This window comes from Erinaceus europaeus, chromosome 20 (assembly GCF_950295315.1).
Source record: "Erinaceus europaeus chromosome 20, mEriEur2.1, whole genome shotgun sequence".
NCBI lineage: Eukaryota > Metazoa > Chordata > Mammalia > Eulipotyphla > Erinaceidae > Erinaceus > Erinaceus europaeus.
Window position 1 is genome coordinate 21,198,244 of NC_080181.1, and position 20,149 is coordinate 21,218,392.

At 42.3% G+C, this 20,149-nt stretch overlaps 3 protein-coding genes and 1 pseudogene across 10 annotated transcripts in view; 3 read left to right on the forward strand and 1 right to left on the reverse strand.

Annotated features, from left to right (window-relative positions):
- Window positions 1-384: 384 nt before the first annotated feature.
- CFAP68 (cilia and flagella associated protein 68) lies at window positions 385-5,865 on the reverse strand. 7 transcript variants are annotated; one of them, XM_060180085.1, is made up of 5 exons: window positions 5,549-5,865; window positions 3,883-4,044; window positions 3,293-3,421; window positions 1,042-1,108; window positions 385-805 (listed from the first exon to the last, which is right to left on the reverse strand). In XM_060180085.1, exons 2-5 carry the CDS (start codon window positions 3,970-3,972, stop codon window positions 654-656), a joined length of 438 nt encoding a protein of 145 aa, XP_060036068.1. In that variant the 5' UTR covers window positions 3,973-4,044; window positions 5,549-5,865; the 3' UTR covers window positions 385-653. The 7 variants fall into 7 exon arrangements, with proteins under 7 accessions (XP_060036068.1, XP_060036067.1, XP_060036066.1 ...); XM_060180084.1 differs by having other exon boundaries at window positions 3,883-4,001; window positions 5,549-5,864; XM_060180083.1 differs by having other exon boundaries at window positions 3,293-3,523; window positions 3,883-4,001; window positions 5,668-5,862.
- Window positions 1,414-1,560, forward strand: LOC132535167 (small nucleolar RNA SNORA48; annotated as a pseudogene).
- A 45-nt stretch (window positions 5,866-5,910) lies between the features above and the next one.
- On the forward strand, window positions 5,911-14,560 carry FDXACB1 (ferredoxin-fold anticodon binding domain containing 1). The gene is made up of 5 exons (XM_060180080.1): window positions 5,911-6,168; window positions 10,243-10,399; window positions 11,414-11,617; window positions 11,736-11,894; window positions 13,021-14,560. Exons 1-5 carry the CDS (start codon window positions 5,997-5,999, stop codon window positions 14,198-14,200), a joined length of 1,872 nt encoding a protein of 623 aa, XP_060036063.1. The 5' UTR covers window positions 5,911-5,996; the 3' UTR covers window positions 14,201-14,560.
- A 1,950-nt stretch (window positions 14,561-16,510) lies between these two features.
- Window positions 16,511-20,149, forward strand: part of ALG9 (ALG9 alpha-1,2-mannosyltransferase) — an 86,803-nt gene continuing 83,164 nt past the window's right edge. Inside the window, exons 1-3 of one of the 2 annotated variants that reach the window (XM_060180079.1) lie at window positions 16,511-16,746; window positions 17,698-17,836; window positions 19,424-19,558. In XM_060180079.1, coding sequence (XP_060036062.1) covers window positions 16,601-16,746; window positions 17,698-17,836; window positions 19,424-19,558 — 420 coding nt within the window. In that variant the 5' untranslated portion in view covers window positions 16,511-16,600. The remainder of the gene's footprint in view (window positions 16,747-17,697; window positions 17,837-19,423; window positions 19,559-20,149) is intronic. The other variant, XM_016195384.2, reaches the window with a different exon arrangement.

The window sequence follows — 20,149 nt, forward strand, 5'->3', positions numbered from 1 at the left end:
AGGATCAAATTAAGAAGAAAAATAGGCAATGCCCTTGGCAAAGTTCAAAGACTGTTCCTTTTTTTCCCTTCTTGATTCTGACCATCAGTTGCAACAACAAATCTAAATGAACTCTGGATGGCCAAGTACATCTCTAAAATTTGTTTATGTCACCAAGGAGATAGTGCCCTAGGTTCCATCCCTGATTCCACAAATTGCACAGCAGAGTGGTGTTCTGGTCTAACTCACTCTCTTGTAAAATAAATCTTTAAAAAAATGTAATGCTTTATTATGATGACTACGAGCCTATATCTAGGAAACATCTAAACAAATGTAGCTCAAGACACATTGGATTTTGTAGTTCTGCTGCTGATTGTAAAGGCAAGGAAAGAGAGTGGTTGCAGATTTGAGTGAGATAAGTCTTTTGAATGTCTTCTTCTAATGTAGAAGAGTAGATTCAGTTAAAAATGACAGTACATCTTGGTTGAAACAAAGTTAAAGGGGAAGAGAATATTTTCTGTATTTTATTTATTTAGAGAGTGAAACTCTGTCACACTTAGTCCAATTCTCAGTTGTGCTTGCAGTGTTTGTTTCCTCCTAGTGGAACTTGAGTTTCACCCCCACTGGAAAAATGAGCTTCTTATTCTTTTGTAAGAGTCCTAACCCTGAAATTGTCAGTTATTAGGATTACACACACACAGAGATTGAGGCTCAGTTTGAGGTTTTGAATAGTTACTCATATACGTTGACTTTCCTGTGCACTTGTATTGAGGAGAATCAAGTTCAGGTTGATGTCCTGGGAACCAGTGAGGTTCCCGCTTAAATCCTAAAGGGCAAGAAAAGAGAGAAAGACAGTGGAGTTAGTTAACAACCAAGAGTTTTAGTTTATGATCTCATTTTTATTTATGAAAGAATAGACAAGATCTATCAAAATAGAGGAAAGAGAAATCACTCATTCATTCCCTTATTTACTCATCCAGTTCACTTTTATATGAGCTCTTTCACTGTTCTAGGCATTGAGTTACATCCTGAGGCTCTAAGAATGAAGAATAGTCTACCTACTCTGAGTTGGAACTGGCAGTTTGCTGTTGTAGCTTGCATCATATGTTGTTTCAAAGTAGTGTCCAAACTGGAAGTAAAAAGTAACGTATTAGGGCTGGGGAGGTAGCACAGTGTTATGCACAAAGACATCTATGCCTAAATTCAATACCCAGCACCACCACAGGCCAGAGCTGAGCTGAGCAGTGCTCTGGTAGGAATTAAAAAAACACACAGGTGACTGTATCTAATATTGGGACATAATGACATGGATTCTAACAGGATTCTAATCCTGTCTTATTTTAGATTGACTGGGGGTCTGTATGTCATTAGTCTACATCCTACCGATTGTAGTGTCTTTTACATATTTGTTTGTCTAGAAGAAATTTAAGGGCACGATTCTGATAAACAACAAGGGCAAAGAGACACCTCACTGGTGGTGGTGTCTTATTATCAGTCAGGGGCAGAGCAGATAGTCCTTTGTTCATCCTAGCTTGATGCCTGGATCAGTGGCCAGAGCTGTTTCATGCCTAGGGCACATAAGTTAATAATAATAAAAAAACAACAACAAGACTATGTAGGTCCGGACCAGAGGAGAAGCTAGTCTGAGTCAGAAGACATTTTGCTTATTTAAATCATGTATGTATTTATTTATGAGAGGGAGAAGGGGAGAGAGAACTAGAGCATCAATCTGGTACAAGCAATGCTGGGCATCAACCTCATGACTTTACCTCAACCTCATGTGAGTCTAAATGCTTTATCTACTGCATCACTTCCTGGGCAACATTAAAAACAACAACAACAACAACAACAACAACAACAGAGCACTGCTCAGCTCTGGCATGTGGTGGTGTGGGGGATTGATCCTAGGACTTTGGAGCCTCAGGCACAAGAGTCTTTTTGCATAACTATTATGCTATCTGCTCCCATCCTTGGGCAACATATATTTTTAAGAAAATGCCCCACTAGGGACCCATGGCTGAAAATCCACTGCTCCCAGTATACTTCCCTCCCTTTTTAATTTTAGACAGAAAGGGAGAGAAAGATAGAAGAGTTTCCCTCTGTGCTATGTGTACAGCGCTCCCATATGGTATTGGGGACTTGAACTTTTTACCCTCACATATGGTAAAGTGTGTGCCCTACAGAGTGAATCATCTCCTGTCCCCTATATATTTAAATTTTTTATTAGTTATTTAATAATTATCTAAGGTAACAGGGGTATAATTCCACGCAGTTCTCAACATCAGAGTTCTATGTCTTATCCCCTTTATTGGAAGTTTCCCTATTCTTCTCTTTCTCTGGGAGTATGAGCCAATTTTTTTTTAAAATATTTTATTTAATTTATTTATTCCCTTTTGTTGCCCTTGTTGTTTTATTGTTGTAGTTATTATTGTTGTCGTCGTTGTTGGATAGGACAGAGAGAAACGGAGAGAGGAGGGGAAGACAGAGAGGGGGAGAGAAAGATAGACACCTGCAGACCTGCTTCACCGCCTGTGAAGCGACTCCCCTGCAGGTGGGGAGCCGGGGTTTGAACCGAGATCCTTATGCCGGTCCTTGTGCTTTGCGCCACCTGCGTTTAACCCGCTGCGCTACAGCCCGACTCCCGCCAATTTTTTTTTTTTTATGCCTCCAGAGTTATCGATGGGGCTCGGTACCTGCACTATGAATACAGGGCTCCTAGAGGCCATTTTTTCCATTTTGTTGCCCTTGTTGCTGTTGCTATTATTGTTATTGTTGTTGCTGTTGTTGGACAAGACGGAGAAACCGAGAGAGGAGGGGAAGACAGAGGGGGGAAAGAGACAGACACCTCCATACCTGCTTCACCGATTGCAATGCGACCCCCCCCCCCCCGTAGGTGGGGAGCTGGGGGCTCGAACCAGGATCCGTAGGCTGGTCCTCATGCTTAGTGTCATGTGTGCTTAAAGGCATGTGCGTTTAACCCACTGCACTACCGCCCGGCCCCTTGAGCCAAAATTCTTTATGGGGTGCAGAAGCCTCTTTAGAGGAATGAATCCAAACAGAAACAAGCAGAAAGTAGTACTATCCATCTGTTTGATAATATAATAAAGCATAACATTTAACTTGATAATAAAGTGGGATGGATCTAAGTGTTCCAGCTGAGGATTATTACTGTCCTTCCCCAGCAAGGAATCCAGGGAAATGAATCCAAAGAATTCTCACAATTGGAAGTTTTTCAGATTTCTGTGTTTCAAATGGCCACCACTGGTATTTCTTTTGCCATTAGAAGAAAACAAAGATGAGGAAGCTAGATTACCTGGGAAGGCAAGGGATTGGGCTGCACAATATTCTTTAGATCATATCTCTCCTGGTTCCAATTGCCCACGAGGGTGCGGTCTGAATAGGCATTCTCATTAGTGTTGCATCTCCATCCATACTGAAAAAACTTGGACATATTATTCCAGTCTGTCCACACTTCAGCATGACCATCTGCATTAATGAGGCTGCCATAGTGAGGGTTTACAAGATAGCAGGCAAGAGACTGTCTCTGGGGAAAAATCAAGAAAGTTTGCTACACAAATTGTAAAGCAGAAAAGGCATCTCTCCCTTGCCCTTGGCCAAACTTAAGCACACCTAACTAAAGATGGAGATTTTTTTCCCAATTTAATTGTTGTGGTTCTGGTTCTTTCTCTCCAGGTCCAAAAACCTTTTGGATTTTCTTCTCAGGCAATAAGTGGAGGATGATCATATAGATTAAGTAACCCCTCTTCTAAAAGACAGAAAAACTCTCAGTATTCCCAATACAATGTGGAAAAACCTAACTAGATATTCAGGTAATTTTGAGAAGCTTTTCAATTTGGGGGCAGAAGACAAGTCTTGACCCTTGACATAGGAGCAAGAGAATACCTTCAGTGCAGAAGAGTAAACTGATCCTGAGATATGCGCCTTGTCTGAAGTTTTAGCAGAGTGACAGAAAATCTTGTTCGGCAATTCCATGTTCTTTAAAGGAAGACACGTAGCCAAACCTAATGTCCCCAGTTATCAAGGCAAAGAAATAATATAGATGACCTAGATCACCATGGAGAAGTGAACATGATTTAGTAGTCATCACCCAACCACCTTCCCACAGGTGAGACAAAGCCAATGCTATAGCTTGAAAGGTAACTGCCTCACACCATGTGTCTTTGTGAAGATAGAGGCATACACTGATGTCAACAAAATGCATGATGACTCAAGAGTTGCAGACCCTAGAAAGTTCAACCGGGATACTAGTGAGACTGCAGACCAAGGTGAGGCATTTTCTATGATGGCTGCAAGGATAAGTATCACTACTTACTCAGTTGTCGAAGGCTAAACCTTTGGGATTCCCTTTAACCTCCTTACATCTATTCAGCCACTAAATCTACCTGAGTGTGTATATGTGTGTAAGAGGTATATTCTTCCATTTTCTGTGATGCTGAGGGCTTGAATCCCAGACTTCATGGATACAAGGCATGACTTACCACTGAACTCTCTCTCTCTGGGCTCTCTTGTTGATTTTTTTTTCCAATCAGTTTACTATCCTGCATTCCTACTGACAAATTCTAATTCAGATCACTTTCAGCCTTGTCTCCATGACTGCAGTACCCTCCCATCAGATCTCCTGGTCATCAGCCTTGTTCTCCAATCATTTCCATATAGGAAAGAGCTTGACGGCTGCAAATAAAAATCTAAGTGTCCTTCTTGATATTTAAAACTTTTTTAAAAGATTTTATTTATTTATTAATGAGAAAGATAGGAGGAGAGAGAAAGAACCAGACATCACTCTGGTACATGTGCTTCTGGGGATCGAACTCAGGACCTCATACTTGAAAGTCCAAAGCCTTATCACTGTGCCACCTCCCGGACCACTATTTAAAAAATTTTAAAAGAGTCTGGTCAGTGCTTTCAGAATAAGGCTCATACTGTTAAAATGACTTGTAGTTACCCTTTATACAAGTCCCCTGCTTACTTTTTTCAATGTCGTTTGTTACCTGTTCTCCTCCTAATTACATTTCAGCCAAACACAATTATTCTGTTTCTCCATCACGTGTTACTTCCACCTCTTCACGCATCTTTACCCACATAAGGTGTTCTCTTCCTCCTCTCTTGAGCCTATCATTCAAGTTCACTTCATTCAGAACTTTATACTTTACCTTTCCCATCCAAATACGTAAATCCCCATGTTGTGTCCCCCAGCAATCTGAATTTACCCCCATCACAGCATCACATCACATATCGGAATGCTGCTTTCGCTGTACATTCTCCATCAGACTACAAGCTCCGTGAAATCGTAGGCCACATCTTGTTCATACATAAATCTTACAATTCTATAGAGGCTTGACACATAACAAATGCTCAATTTAAGAGGCAGAAACCATAGCAGAAAAGGCAGAAACCATAGCACCGAAGCTTTCTTCAATGCACTGGGAATCTGAAATCTCTGTTAAGTACATGGCAAAGCAGCACACTATCCAAGTGAGCTAGTTCGCTGACCCCTCTCAGGTTTTTTTTTTTTTTTTTTTTAAGGACCAAACATATGCTATAAAGTCACCTGGAAATATCCTGAGTAGCAGGGACAAATGGAGGCAGTCATTTTGGATGGAAGCGGCTTGCTATCCAATCCTCTAGGGTAAGAACCTCAACCACGACCCACTTCAACTATGAACTTACTTCACTTTCGCCTGCCCACTACCATGCTTGTGTCATCATGCAGGTGTAGCGAAGTCGCTCGGTTCCACCCTTCGGCTAAAGGACACTTATTTTGACGTTCCCGAGAGTATGGGCAACAGAAGGGACACAGGGTAGGCATCTAGCTTTTTTCACTCATAAGCTGTTTTCCTTCCCAGATGCCACTGTTTAGGTTTATCTGGACAACCGGGCGCTTCTTGTGCGTCATCAACCAGTGACGGGTGTAAAGGGAACCATTCGAAAGACTCGCGGAAGTCGTGACGTAATAATAGAGCGTCCTCTGAGAACTCGAGTGGGAGCAAATTGAGACCATGGCCTCTCGGCGCCTCCTGTTGGTTGGGGAGGGGAATTTCTCTTTCGCTGCCGCCCTGAGCAAAACTCTTGTTGCGAGTATTCGCCTCACAGCTACGTGCCTCCAGCAACCCGCCGACTTGGCCCGGGATTCCGTGGCCCAGGAGAACCTGCAGTTCCTGCGTGAGCGAGGTAGCGGGCGGTCCCCTCCGCGAAGCCCCGCCCAGCTGCTTGCGGGACCCTAAGTGGGAGGCGTGGCCCCACGGGCTTCTTTGAGCGGTGGGAGTTTTTTTTTTAATTTATTTTTTTTGTTGGTTTTTAAAATATTTTTTTTATTTCCCTGTTGTTACTTTTGTTTTCTTATTGTTGTAGTTATTATTGTTATTGATGTCGTTTTGGATAGGACAGAGAGAAATGGAGAGAGGAGGGGAAGACAGAGAAGGGGAGAGAAAGGTAGACACCTGCAGACCTGTTTCACCGCCTGTGAAGCGACTCCCCTGCATGTGGGAAGCCAGGGCCTCCAACCAGGATCCTTCTGCCGGCCCTTGCGCTTTGTGCCACGTGCGCTTAACCCGCTGCGCTATCTCCCGACTCCTGGGAATTTTTTTTTTCTTCATCCCAGGGACATTTATAAAAAAAAGTCCACTAGTACTTAGCCCCGGGTGGCTTTGCACGGACAGAGTCTGGAGGGCTTCTCTCTAGTTCCAAGTCTTTTTTTTTTTTTTTAAGAAAGGATTAATTAACAAAACCATAGGGTAGGAGGGGTACAACTCCACACAATTCCCACCACCCAATCTCCATAACCCATCCCCTCCCATGATAGCTTTCCCATTCTCTATCCCTCTGGGAGCATGGACCCAGGGTCATTGTGGGTTGCAGAAGGTAGAAGGTCTGGCTTCTGTAATTGCTTCCCCCCGAACATGGGCGTTGACTGGTCGGTCCATACTCCCAGTCTGCCTCTATCTTTCCCTAGTAGGGTGTGTCTCTGAGGAAGCTGAGCTCCAGGACACGTTGGTGGGGTCTTCAATTCAGGGAAGCCTGGCCAGCATCCTGGTGGCATCTGGAACCTGGTGATTGAAAAGAGAGTTAACATACGAAGCCAAACAAATTGTTGAGCAATCATGGACCCAAATCTTGGAATAGTGGAGAGGAAGTGTTAGGGGGATACTCACTGCAAACTCTAGTGTACTTCTGCTTTCAGGTATATATTTTGCAGTAGTTTATGGATACGTGTGAACATAAGCTCTCTCTCACAGAAACTGGTGTATATCTAGGTTATGGGACTTTGTTAGAAAGTGAACCACCTGAGATGATATTAGAGTGTACTATAAAAGGAAAGGTCTCACCCAAGTAATGAAGCTGAAGGGTTGTCATTCCACACGTGAAGTCTCTGGACACAGTCTGAGGTGGCAATCGTTGCGTTGGTTAGGTTGTAATCGGCGGATGCAATATTATTTGATATGGATTGGGAGAGGCATACGGGAAAGTGGGCCCTATCCAAGGGTTCCAGGACTGGGGGAAGTAGGGGCTCTATAGTGGAGATGTGAGGTTCCTGCTGTCTTAGGGTTCAAAAAGACAATCGATAATGTTATCATCACATTATTTGGTAATTGGGTTAACTTTGAAAAGTCCTTTTGTTATGGTTTGCTGTACAGTATCCAGTATCTTGTATATAGCTGTGCTATTGGATGCTTCTAATCTACTTGGTCTAGGCTTTTGAGAGAGTCCGCATATCAAATACACAGCCTATGTATTAAAAAGATTCAGTTTGTGTTTTGAAAAACTTTGAGACATACAATTGATTTTCCCCCTCATATTAATTATCTAGTGATTTATATGTCTACATTTTGCTAGGAGTATACATAAACACCATTCCCACCACCAAAAGACTGTGACCCATCCCTCCCACCCACTCCCACCCCCCCACTGGCCCAGGAAGCTACATGTCTACCCCTCACCACAGGGTTTTTACTTTGGTGCCCTACTTACAATTTGATCAGGTCCTGCTTTTAGTTTCCCTTTCAGATCTTCTTTCTCAACTTCTGTTGATGAGTGGGATCATCCCATACTCATCTTTATCTTTCTGACTTAGCTCACTTAACATAATTCCTTCTGGCTCTGTCCAAGATGGGTCAGAGAAGGTGGGTTCATTGTTCTTGATAGCTGAATAGTATTCCATTGTGTATATATACCACAGCTTTCTCAGCCACTCATCTGTTGTTGGGCACCTGGGTTGCTTCCAGGTTTTAGCTATTATGAATTGTGCTGCTATGAACTTAGGAGTACACACCTCTTTTTGGTTGGGTGTTATGGAGTCCTTGGGGTATAACCCCAGGAGAGGAATTGCTGGATCATATGGAAGGTCCATGTCTAGCCTGCTGAGAGTATTCCAGACTGCTCTCCATAGAGGCTGGACCAATTTACATTCCCACCAGCAATGTAAAAGGGTTCCTCTGTCCCCACATCCTCTCCAGCATTTGTTGCTGCTGTCCTTTTTGATGTATGCCATTCTTACAGGAGTGAGGTGGTATCTTAGTGTTGTTTTAATTTGCATTTCTCTGACAATCAGTGACCTAGAACAGTTTTTCATATGTTTGTTAGCCTTTTGGATCTCCTCTGTGGTGAATGTTTTGTTCATATCCTCTGCCCATTTTTGGATGGGGTCATTTGCTTTTTTGGTGCTAAGTTTGCTGAGCTCTTTATATATTTTGGTGATTAGTTTCTTGTCTGATGTCTGGCATGTGAAGATCTTCTCCCATTCTGTGAGGGTTCTCTTTGTTTGTTTAATAGTTTCTTTGGATGTGCAGAAGCTTTTCAATTTGATGTAGTCCCATTGGTTTGTTTCTGCTTTAGTCTTCCTTGCAATTGGGTTTGATTCATCAAAGATGTCCTTGAGGTGTAGGTGGGAAACTGTTTTACCAATGTTTTCCTCTAAGTATTTGATTGTTTCTGGTCTGACATCTAGGTCTTTGATCCATTTGGAGTTGATTTTTGTTTCTGGTGAGATAAAGTGGTTCAATTTCATTCTTCTGCATGTTACAACCCAGTTTTCCCAGCACCATTTATTGAAGAGAGCCTCCTTTTTCCATTTAATCCTTTGGGCCCCCTTATCAAAGATTAGATGTCCGTAGGTGTGGGGATTTATTTCTGGGCTTTCAATTCTGTTCCACTGGTCTGTGTGCCTATTTTTGTTCCAGTACCATGCTGTTTTGATGATGATGGCTTTATAAGATAGTTTAAGGTCTGGGAGTGTGATGCCTCCATTTCTGTTTCTTTTCCTCAAGATGGTTTGGCAATTCTAGGTGTTTTCAGGTTCCAGATAAATGATTGTAGTGTTTGTTCTATTCTCTTAAAGAAGCTTGGTGGAACTTTGATGGGTATTGCATTAAATTTGTATATGGCTCTGGGGAGAATATTCATTTTGATGATATTTATTCTTCCAATCCATGAGCATGGGATATCTTTCCATTTCTTGGTATCAGTTTCTATTTCCTTGAGTAGCGACTCATAGTTTTCAGCATACAAGTCTTTCACTTCTTTGGTCAACTTTATTCCTAGGTATTTGATTGATTTTGCTGAAACAGTAAATGGGAGTGATTTCTGGATGTCTTCTTCTTCAGATTTAGTGTTTGCATAAAGAAATGCCACTGATTTTTGTACATTGATTTTGTAGCCTGATACCTTGCTATATTGCCTAATAACTTCCAGTAATTTTCTGCTGGATTCTTTAGGTCTTTCTATGTATACTATCATATCATCTGCAAATAGTGAGAGCTTGACTTATTCCCTTCTGATCTGTATTCCTTTGATTTCTTTCTCTTGCCTGATTGCTATGGCAAGAACTTCCAATACTATGTTGAAGAGTAACGGTGACAGTGGACAGCCCTGTCTAGTCCCCCATCTGAGGGGGAATGCTTTCAGCTTCTGTCCATTGAGTATGATGTTGGCTGTAGGTTTGCTATATATAGACTCCACTATCTTGAGGAATTTCCCATCTATTCCCATTTTTTGTGGAGTTTTGAGCATGAATGGGTGTTGGATCTTGTCAAAGGCTTTCTCTGCATCTATTGAGAAAATCACGTGGTTTTTGGCTTTGCTTTTATTGATGTGGTGAATGACATTGATTGACTTACGGATGTTGAACCAGCCTTGCATTCCTGGGATGAATCCCACTTGGTCGTGATGAACAATCTTTTTGATATGTTGCTGTATCCGGTTGGCTAGTTCCAAGTCTTAAGACATGCTTCTGTCTATCTTTCTTGTCAGGCACGGAGATACTTTTCGGTGTGGACTGTACTCAGCTAGCAGATGCCTTTGAACTACACGACAGGAAGTTTGATCAAATTTATTTTAACTTCCCGCACTGTGGACGCAAAGCTGGAGTCGCTAAGAATAGGAAACTGCTTGCTAAGTTTTTCCAGAGGTGAGAAAAGGAGCGCTCTAGCAAGTAGAATGTTAAAACTGTACATTACATAGTTACTGCACTCAGACAGTTTGGGATATAAGACATTGTAAAAATGGAGAGAATATAGAGCTTCAAAGAGAGTCACAGGCTAGCTGCAAAGGCAGACATATAACCTTAAATTCTAGATAAAAGTATAGGGCTGGGAAGACAGAGCACATGGTTATGCAAAAAAAAAAAACCTTTAGTGCATGAGGCTCCCAAGCCCCAGGTTCAATACCCAGCACCACCATAAACTAGAGTTGAGCAGTACTCTGGTGTTTCTGTGTCTTTCTCTCTGTATCTGTCTCATTAAAACAAAATAAAATATTTTAAATGTATAAATAACTTGCCCTTGGAGGTATAAAAAGACTTGATACATGAAATCATAGTAGCCTGAATAGTCTAATGAATAAGAGCATGAATTTAAAAACTAAACTCCCTGGTTTCAAATCTCCACCCACCACTTAGTGGTGTGATTTTAGGAAAATTTACTTTATTCTTACGTGCTATTTGATTCTTTATAAGTTGTGGATATTAATAGTATCTCATGAAATTATTGAGTTAAAATATAGTTTATACCATTATATTTAAACATGATGTTATTGTAGATCTCTGTCAGTTGTAGTTGTTAAGTTTTCAGGGGTCAGTATTTTTAGTATTTGAAGTACAGAATTTTAATAGGTAGGAGAGCAGTGAAAAGAACAGCCTGGTCAGGAAGTCACGTATAGGAACTTTGCAGACTTGACTTTCTCTGACACAGATGAACAGTGCAGCTATAAAGTTGTATAACACTCTGGTCAGCCACTAGTATCATTTATGAGTTGAACATTATATTTACATTCTTTCTTTCTTCCAGCTGCTCCTCCATACATGTTTGAAATCTAACAGACCTTTACAAATAGATATGATTGGATTGTAATGATTTTACAGCTAACTTTGGTGATGATTTCATGTTTCTGATAAATGGCTGGTGTCCTTCCCCTGCCCCACTAGCTCTGCAGATGTTCTTGCAGAAGAAGGAGAAGTCCATGTGGCATTGTGTAGAGGACAAGGTGGGACTCCTGCTGATAAGCCCACAAGAGAATGGCACAACAGTTGGCAAGTGGTTGCCATGGCAGCCCTAGGGGGATTCATTCTAAGTGATGTGCATCCCTTCTGTTGTGAAACTGTGCCAGGGTATAAGTGCACTGGATATAGGTAAGTAATAATGGGTGTAAGCCTTTGATTTTTTTTGTATCCTCCTCAGTCAGAAAACATAAAAATATGTAACTTCTTGAATAATGATAGACTTTATATGTAGTTTCTATTTTTCCAGGAGTCAGAATAAGTCCTTTCATATGGAAGGTGCTTTGAACCATGTCTTCACCTGGAGCTTACCTTTTGAAGGTTCACAGCCAAGAATCTTCAGGATCAAGCTGGGTGATCAGTGGTTTTCCTTTCCAGAACCAGAGGCACTTGTAGGAAAGTTGAACAGGTAACCTACCATTTTACTGTAGTTATATCCTGATTGACATGATAGCAGCAACTGTACATTGATGGAGTGCTATATAAGTTGTTAATGGTCTTGGTGCTATGAAAGCTTATCAATCTGCTGTAAACTAGATTTACTGAATTAAAAGTTGTTATATTTTGTGGTGTTTGGGATGTTAGCTGTCAGAATTCTGAAACACATGATATCTCTTCTTTTTTTTTTTGCCTCCAGGGTTATTGCTGGGGCTCATGCCTGCACTATGAATCCACTGCTCCTGGAGGCTATTTTTTCCCCTTTGTTGCCCTTGTTGTTTATCATTGTCATTGTTATTATTATTGTTGCTGTCATAGTTGTTGGATAGGACAGAGAGAAATCAAGAGAGGAGGGGAAGATAAAGAAGGGGAGAGAAAGATAGACACCTTCAGACCTGCTTCACTGCTTGTGAAGTGAACCAGGATCCCTGTGCCTGTCGTTGCGCTTTGCACCACGTGTGCTTATCCTACTGCATTGCCACCCCCCCTACCCCTGATAGCTCTTTTTATGGTAAATGATTTTTTTTTTTTTTTTTTTACCAGAGCACTGCTCAGCTCTGGTTTATGGTGGTGCAGGGGATTGAACCTGGGACTTTGGAGCCTCAGGCATGGGAGTCTGTTTGCATAACCATTATGCTATCTACCCCTGCCCTGGTAAATGATTTATTGGTTTCCTTTCAGAATCAACTTAAAAGTAATTCTCTTACATTTGTTTTTAATTTAATTTATTTTTTAAACTTTTTAATTTATTTTTTTAATTGTTGTTGTAGTTATTATTGTTGTTGTTACTGATGCTGTCTCGATGTTGTTAGATAGGACAGAGAGAAATGGAGAGAAGAGGGGAAGATGGAGAGGGGGAGAGAAAGATAGACACCTGCAGACTTGCTTCACCACCCATGAAGTGACTCACTCCCCTGCAGTTGGGGAGCCGTGGGCTCGAACCGGGATCATTACGCCAGTCCTTGGACTTTGCGCCACGTGCGCTTCACCTGTTGTGCTACCGCCTGACTCCCTGTTTTTAATTTTAGATGATTTATAATTACTTAATATTTTAAGTCAGAAAAGTTGGTGGTTTCTCTTTTTGTCTGTTTATACAGGAATTTCCTAGAAGCATCTTCACATCATCCAGTCAAAATCATAAATGAGAAACTCATTGCTGAATTGGGCAAAGCATTTCCTCTTAAAAGGGTGAAATGTTCTTTCCCTTTTCTGCCACAGGGAGGCACCACTGCTTTCACTTCTTGGAACTCTGACATTGTGTCAACTGCCTTTTGGATTAATCTCTCTGAAGAGAATGGAAATCCTGAGACCTTTACTGATAAGACATTACAAGACATGGAAGACATCTTAGTGTCATTTTCAGAGCTTAGCCTTCTTAAGACTCCTGGAAAAGACTGTGAGAAAGAAGCACATAAAGGACTCTATGGCCAAGCCAAGGTCTGCCTTAGACCATCTCTTCTAGTTCATGTTCAAGCTGTCATCCAAGCACCTGACTTCCTCCCAGGTTCTCTATACATCCTCAGTGGACCTGTCTTTCGGAAGTGCCATATCTTGCCTTTCACAATGCCAACATTTCACGAGACTTTATTTATTCTTGGGATTAATAAAAATCTGAATGATGACAGTCTTCAACCGCTGCTGGATCACTTGAAAGACATTCTAGATTGCCTTCTGACCCAGGCACTGGTAGAAGACTCTAAGCTGAGCAGTTCAGTGGAGTTTGTCTTTCAACCAAATGGGAAAGATTTTAGGATTAATGTGAAGACTCATAATTTTGGCTCAGATTTTGCTGAGGATCTAATTATTGGGTCAGTCACATCTATTACAAGCATTAATGACAAAGATCAGAGTTTTTTATGTATATCTATAAACTTGGACCTATTAGCCATGCTTGTCTGGGGTATCTCTGACTGGAGACTTTTGTGGACCTTTGACCGCCGTTTCCTGAAGAGATTTATCCCTGGAAGAATAGAACCCTTTAAAAGCTACTCCCTATATCCTCCATGCTATGTGCATGATATTAGTTTTTGGTTAGATGAAAACAAAGACTTTGATGAACTAGACTTTCACACTGTTGCCCGAGCAGTGTCCCAGGATACTGTCATATCCATACAATTCCTTAGTCGTTTTCAGCATCCAAAGACTGAACAGGTTAGTCTGTGTTACAGGTTAACATATCAGACCTGTGACAAGGCCCTCACTCAGCAGCAGGCAGCATCAATGCAGTCCCAGTTTAGGAAAGTGATTCAACAGCAACTACATGTGACACCTAGGTAGTTTACTAAATTAATTTCTACATTGTGAGCCTCCTGGGCGAGGGTGTAAACAAAAAGGCCAATGTGTAACCAGTCGTCCTTTGTGGATTGTGCTTTTTGTAAAACGTGTTTAACATGTTGACTTCAAAGAATGCTTGTGACTCTGTGACTTAAACTTACAAAGGGGCCAGGGGGTGGCACACAAGTTACAGTGCACAAAGACCCACGTTCAAATCCCTGGTCCCCACCTGTGGGGGGTTGTGGGAGGGCTTCACAAATGGTGAAACAGTGTTGTAGGTGCCTCTCTTTCTCTTCCCTCTTTCTGTCTCCCACACCCCTATCACCTTCTCTCTGTCTTTCTAAAAAAAATAAATAAATGAAATATTAAATTTACAGACTTCATTCTTAGTAATGAAGAGGGAAACAAAAGCAAATAGATAAGATAGAAGGATTGTTAAGGAGGGTGTGAATTCCAGCTAAGAGAATTTACATAAGTAGGGGTACAAGACGGAGAGCATTTGGGGGCACTTTTCAAGCTAGTTAGTTGGAATTAAATGTGTATAGGAAAGTAATGGGGGATCAGGCAGTGGTGCACCTTGTTAAGCTCACAAAGTACTAAATTCCAGGAAACGCAAGGATCTGGGTTTGAGTCCCTGGCTCCCCACCTGTGGGGGTGTGTGTGTAGTGCTTCACAGGTGGTGAGGTCTGCAGGTGTCTTTATTTCTTTATCTCTCTCTTTCCTCCAGGGGTATCATTGGGGCTTGATGCCTGCACTAAGAATCCACTGCTCCTGGTGGTCATCTTTTTTCCACTGTTGTTGTTATAGTTGTTGCTACTGTTGTTGGATAGGACAGAAAAATTGAGGGAATGAAGACAGACAAGGGGAGAGAAAGATAGACACCTGCAGACCTGCTTCACCGCCTGTGAAGCGACTCCCCTGCAGTTGGGGAGCCAGGGGCTTGAACCAGGATCCTTGAGCCAGTGCTTGCACTTTGCACCATGTGCGCTTAACCCATGAGCTATGCCTGGCCCCCTGGTGTCTTCCTATCTCTCCCTCCCCTCTCAATTTCTCTCTGTCCTATCCAATAAAATGGAAAAAATGGCCGTCTAGAGCAGTGAGTTCGTACTGTCTGCACCAAGTCCCAGCAATAACCTTGGTGGCAAAATACAATAAAATAAAGAAAATAAAAGTAATGGGAGATTATACTAGAAAAGTCGGTTGGAATTATAATGCTGTACACTTAAACTTTATTTAAATGTTTATCTTTTATTTATTTATTGGATAGAGACAGCCACGACTTGAGAGGGAAGGGGGTGATAGGGAGAAAGACAGACACCTACAACACTGCTTCACCACTCACAAAGCTTTCCTGCTGCTGGCTCAAACCCAGGTCCTTGCACATTGTAACATGTGCTCAACCAGGTGTGCTACCATCTGGCCCCTACAACTGAACTTCATATATTCCAATGCTACCTAAAAATTTAATTTTTTTTTAAAGAATGTATTTATTCATGAGAATGATAGGAGGAGAGAAAGAACCAGATCTTGGGACCTCATGGTTGAGAATCCAAAGCTTTATCCACTGCGCCACCTCCTGGACCACAAAATTTCACTTTTAAAAGTAGGTTAGGCCTGGCAAGATAGTTGGACAATGCACTTGTTTATCATGGGCACATCCCAGGTTCCAGTGTGTAGCTCATGGTAAAACTTGTGCTTCACTTCGTGAGCTGTGTCCCAGCCCGCCAGCTGTGACCTTTAACCTAATACCTCTGTGTACTCTGGAGAGTTGTTTAACGAGGGAGCTGGAGGATAACAGAGTGAAGAATGCTGAACAGTGAAGGGAGATTTAGTAATAGAGAGGAATGTCCAGAATGACAAGGAAAGGGAAACTCTTGAGGGTGAAGGCAAGTCTCCAGTCCCATTTTTCACCTACTCTGGAAAATTTGCTGGGGCCCGACAGTGGTGTACCGGGTTAAGCGCACATAGTACGAAGCTCAAGCAAGGACCTGAGCAAAGATTCCCCCCCCCCCCCCGTTCGAGCCCCTGGCTCCCTACATGGGGGGGGGGGGAGTGTCACTTCACAAGCGGTGAAGCAGGTCTGCAGGTGTCTTTCCCCCCTCTGTATCTTCCCTCTCCTCTCTCAATTTCTCTCTGCCCTGTCAAATAAAAAAATAAAAATAAAAAAGGGGAAAAAATGGCTTCCAGGATTTGTAGTGCTGGCACTGAGCCCAATGATAACCCTGGAGGCAAAAATAAAATAAAATAAAATTTGTCTCCAGGGCTCAAAGCACACTTTAGCCTTGTCTGCGCATGTCAAGGTCTTTTGTCCCTTGACGGATACCGTCTGCCAGTGGTAGTAATTTCTACACGCTCACCGCCTTCCTAGGGGGCCGAGTTTTCCACGCTTTTCTCACGCTGGCCATGGCGAACCGAGGGGTTCGGCAGCGCCTGAAGGCCAGCGGCGGTGGCGGCGGCGGCGGCAGCGGCGGGGACACGGGCGCCTCGGCCGACAAGCTGCGGGAGCTGCTGAGCAGCCGGGAGGCGGGCGGCGCGGACCCGCGGAGCAAGTACTTGGGCCTGGCGGCGGGGGCGTGGCCGGTGGCGGCGGGGCTTCCCGGGAGGGTCTTGCCGGGTTGCACCCGGCCTCGCTGCACCCATAGCTCCTCACCCCAGCCCTTCTGCGCCTCTTGGGCCGGTCGAGTAGCCGGCCCCATGTTTTGTGCAGGGAAAAAAACAAAACAAAACAAACAAACAAACAAAAAAAACCCACCTTGCAATATGACTCTGGCCCAGGCCCACAGTGAGCTGGCATTATGGTGCCTGACTTGACAGGAGCCAAGCGTGCACGTTTCTCATCTGTTTTCTCACAGCTTCCTTCATCCCCATCCAAAGTCCTTGATTTTTATTCTTCTGTGTGGACCCCATAACCTCCAGCATTTGCACTCCCCTCTCCCCAAGCTATGACTAGGACTATGATAAGGGAGATGTCAATTTGCCAGTCGGAGGTTTGGCTTGTGTGCCTGGCAAGTGTAAGGTTTCAATACATTTGAAGCGAATAGAATAAAGTAGTGAAAAATAAAGACTTTCAGAAAGAAAAGAGGGCTGGGAAGACAGCATGATAGTGATGCAAAAGGCTTTCATGCCTGAGGCTTTAAGATCCCAGGTCCAGTCCCTAACACTACTATAAGCCAAAACTGAACAGTGCTCTGGGAGAGAGAGAGACTGAAAGAGAAAGCGCTTTGTGATTTTGTGACCTTCAAGTGAATGATTAGTTGGCTTGACAAAACTATGTGTCATAGATTCAGTGAACCAGTGTGTGACCTTAAAAGCAGGAGGTGGGAGGAATGATTAAAGTTTTGATTCTTAACTATTTGACTCACTTTTTAATGGTTCTGGGTTTTAGGTGAATGTACTTTAATGACATTTACTATTCTTGCCCTTTATGTCTAATTTTAGTCCTTATGGTTAACAGATCTTAATGCTGTATTTTTATGTTATTTTATTATTAAATAAATCAGGTCATCAGGGAACAAAGCAGGACAAGTTTGGGCACCTGAAGGGTCGACGGCTTTCAAGTGTCTGCTCTCAGCAAGGTTATGTGCTGCTCTTCTAAGCAACATATCTGACTGTGATGAAACATTCAACTACTGGGAACCAGTAGGTGACTTTTTTTCTCCTCTTTATCTTTTCTTTCCTCTTCTCTTTTCTTCTTTTCTCTTGTCCCTTCTTTTCTGTTATATTTCTTTTCACACACCCCCCCCTTGATTTCACTGTTTGGGACCTTGTTATTAGTCAAGATAGAAATATTAAACACGTGGGAGTCCAGATGATGGCACATTTGGTTGAGCATACATGTTACCATGTACAAGGACCCAGGTTTAAGTCCCTAGTTTCTATCTGCAGCAGGGAAGCTTCACAAGAGGTGAAATGAGTCTGCAAGTGTCTCTCTGTTTCTCTTCCTGTCTACTTAACCCTTCCCTTCTCAATTCTGTTTGCCCTATCAAATATAAGAAAACTAAAATAAAAACAAAGCAAAAAAACCCTAATATGTATAATTGCTGGTCAAATAACTTTATATTTTCTTTTTATTATAAGCTGATGATTTACCTACATTAAAGCTATATGAAATTTATAGAGTTTACCAAAAGGTACAGTTTAAATTTTTTTTTTTTTCCTCTAGGATTGTCTCTGGGGCTCGGTGCCTGCACTACGAATCCACTGCTCCTGGAGGCCATTTTTCCCATTTTGTTGCCTTTTTTGTTGGATAGGAAAGAGAAAAATTGAGAGAGGAGGGGAAGAGACAGACAGACACCTGCAGACCTGCTTCACTGTTTGCAAAGCAACCCCTCTATAGGTGGGGCACTGGGGGCTCGAACTGGGATCCTTACTGCAGTCCTCTGGGAAAAAAAAAGTTATTCAGGCCTGGTGGTGGCACATTTGGTAGAGCACACATGTTACCATGCAGCAGGAGCCCAGGTTCTATCTTCTGGTCCCCACCTACAGGGGATGGGGAGTGGGAATTTTCATGAGTGGTGAAACAGTGCTGCAGGTGTCTTCTCTCTCTCTTTCCCCTCCATTTCCCTCTTCATTTCTCTCTGTCTTTATAAACAAAAGAAAAAACTAAAAGAAAGAAATGATTTATTTCATGTTGAGAAGCCAGAACACCGCTCTAGTTCATGTGGTAGCAGGGATTGGAGGAGAGCCACAGCCATGCTAATCCTGCTCTGTACCAATTCCAAGACCACAGTTTCATACCATTTCTATTATCCTGCTATTTTAAAATATTGACTCATTGGGAGTCAGGTGGTAGCGCAGCGGTTAAGCATAAGTGGTGCAAAGCTCAAGGACCGGCGGAAGAATCCCAGTTCGAGCCCCCAGCTCCCCACCTGCAGGGGAGTCACTTCACAGGTGGTGAAGCACGTCTGCAGGTGTCTTTCTCTCCCCCTCTCTGTCTTCCCCTCCTCTCTCCATTTCTCTCTGTCCTATCCAACAGCAACAACATCAATAAGAACTGCAACAATAAAAAAACAACAAGGGCAACAAAAGGGAAAATAAATATAATAAAATTTTTTTTTAATTGAGTCATTTTTATTCCTAGTCATTAGTGCCAAATCTTGTTGAGAATTTTTAGCATTTCTGTGTACCTTTGTCTTTTTAATATTTCTGCTTAGAATCTTCACTTGCATTTTTTTAATGAAAAACTTTGTTCAATATAACCCAGATTCCCTTTGTTTGTACTTTTAGACACACTACCTCATCTATGGGAAGGGATTTCAGACTTGGGAATATTCCCCAGTTTATGCCATTCGGTCTTATGCTTACCTGTTACTTCATGCCTGGCCAGCTGCATTTCATGCAAGAATTCTACAGACTAATAAGGTAAGGGCAGGCTAACTTGGAATTAGTTCCAACTGATCAAGAGCTGAGTCTTTTTTTTTTTTTTAAGATTTTATTTATTTATTAATGATAAAAATAGGAGAAGAGAGAAAGAGCCAGACATCACTCTGGTACATGTGCTGCTGGGGATTGAACTCAGGACCTCATGCTTGGGAGTCCAGTGCTTTGTCCACTGTACCATCTCCTGGTCCACAAGAACTGAATCTTTAGAATGGTTTTGAGAAGACAAAATATACTGATAGTTAAGAGAGAACTTAAAAAAATTTAGAGGCAACTTCTTTTCTTTTTCTTTTCTTTTTTTTTTTAACCAGAGCAGTGTTCAGCTCTGGCTTATTGTGGGGCGGGGGGATTGAACCTGGGACTTTAGAGCCTCAGGCATGAGAGTCTGTTTGCATAACCATTATGCTATCTACCCTCCGCCCTCTTTTTTTTTTTTTTTTTCTTCCAGGTTTATCAATAGGGCTCAGGCCTGCTGCTTAACTGCTCCCGGTGGCCATCTTTTCCATTTTTTTTTTTTGTTGTTGTTGTTGTTAGATAAGACAGAGAAATTGAGAGAGGAGGAGAAAACAGAGG

What these genes read in the sequence shown, in the direction of transcription:
- CFAP68 (XM_060180083.1), bottom strand. Translation starts at nt 3,972, where the DNA reads ATGGAATTGCCGAACAAGATTTTCTGTCACTCTGCTAAAACTTCAGAC. An exon ending in CCAATCCCTTGCCTTCCCAG is followed by an intron (nt 1,109 to 3,292) that starts GTAATCTAGCTT and finishes TTTTACTTCCAG; the next exon opens with TTTGGACACTACTTTGAAAC. An exon ending in ACTGCCAGTTCCAACTCAGA is followed by an intron (nt 806 to 1,041) that starts GTAGGTAGACTA and finishes CTTGCCCTTTAG; the next exon opens with GATTTAAGCGGGAACCTCAC.
- FDXACB1 (XM_060180080.1), top strand. Translation starts at nt 5,997, where the DNA reads ATGGCCTCTCGGCGCCTCCTGTTGGTTGGGGAGGGGAATTTCTCTTTC. An exon ending in CTTGCTAAGTTTTTCCAGAG is followed by an intron (nt 10,400 to 11,413) that starts GTGAGAAAAGGA and finishes CTGCCCCACTAG; the next exon opens with CTCTGCAGATGTTCTTGCAG. An exon ending in TATAAGTGCACTGGATATAG is followed by an intron (nt 11,618 to 11,735) that starts GTAAGTAATAAT and finishes CTATTTTTCCAG; the next exon opens with GAGTCAGAATAAGTCCTTTC.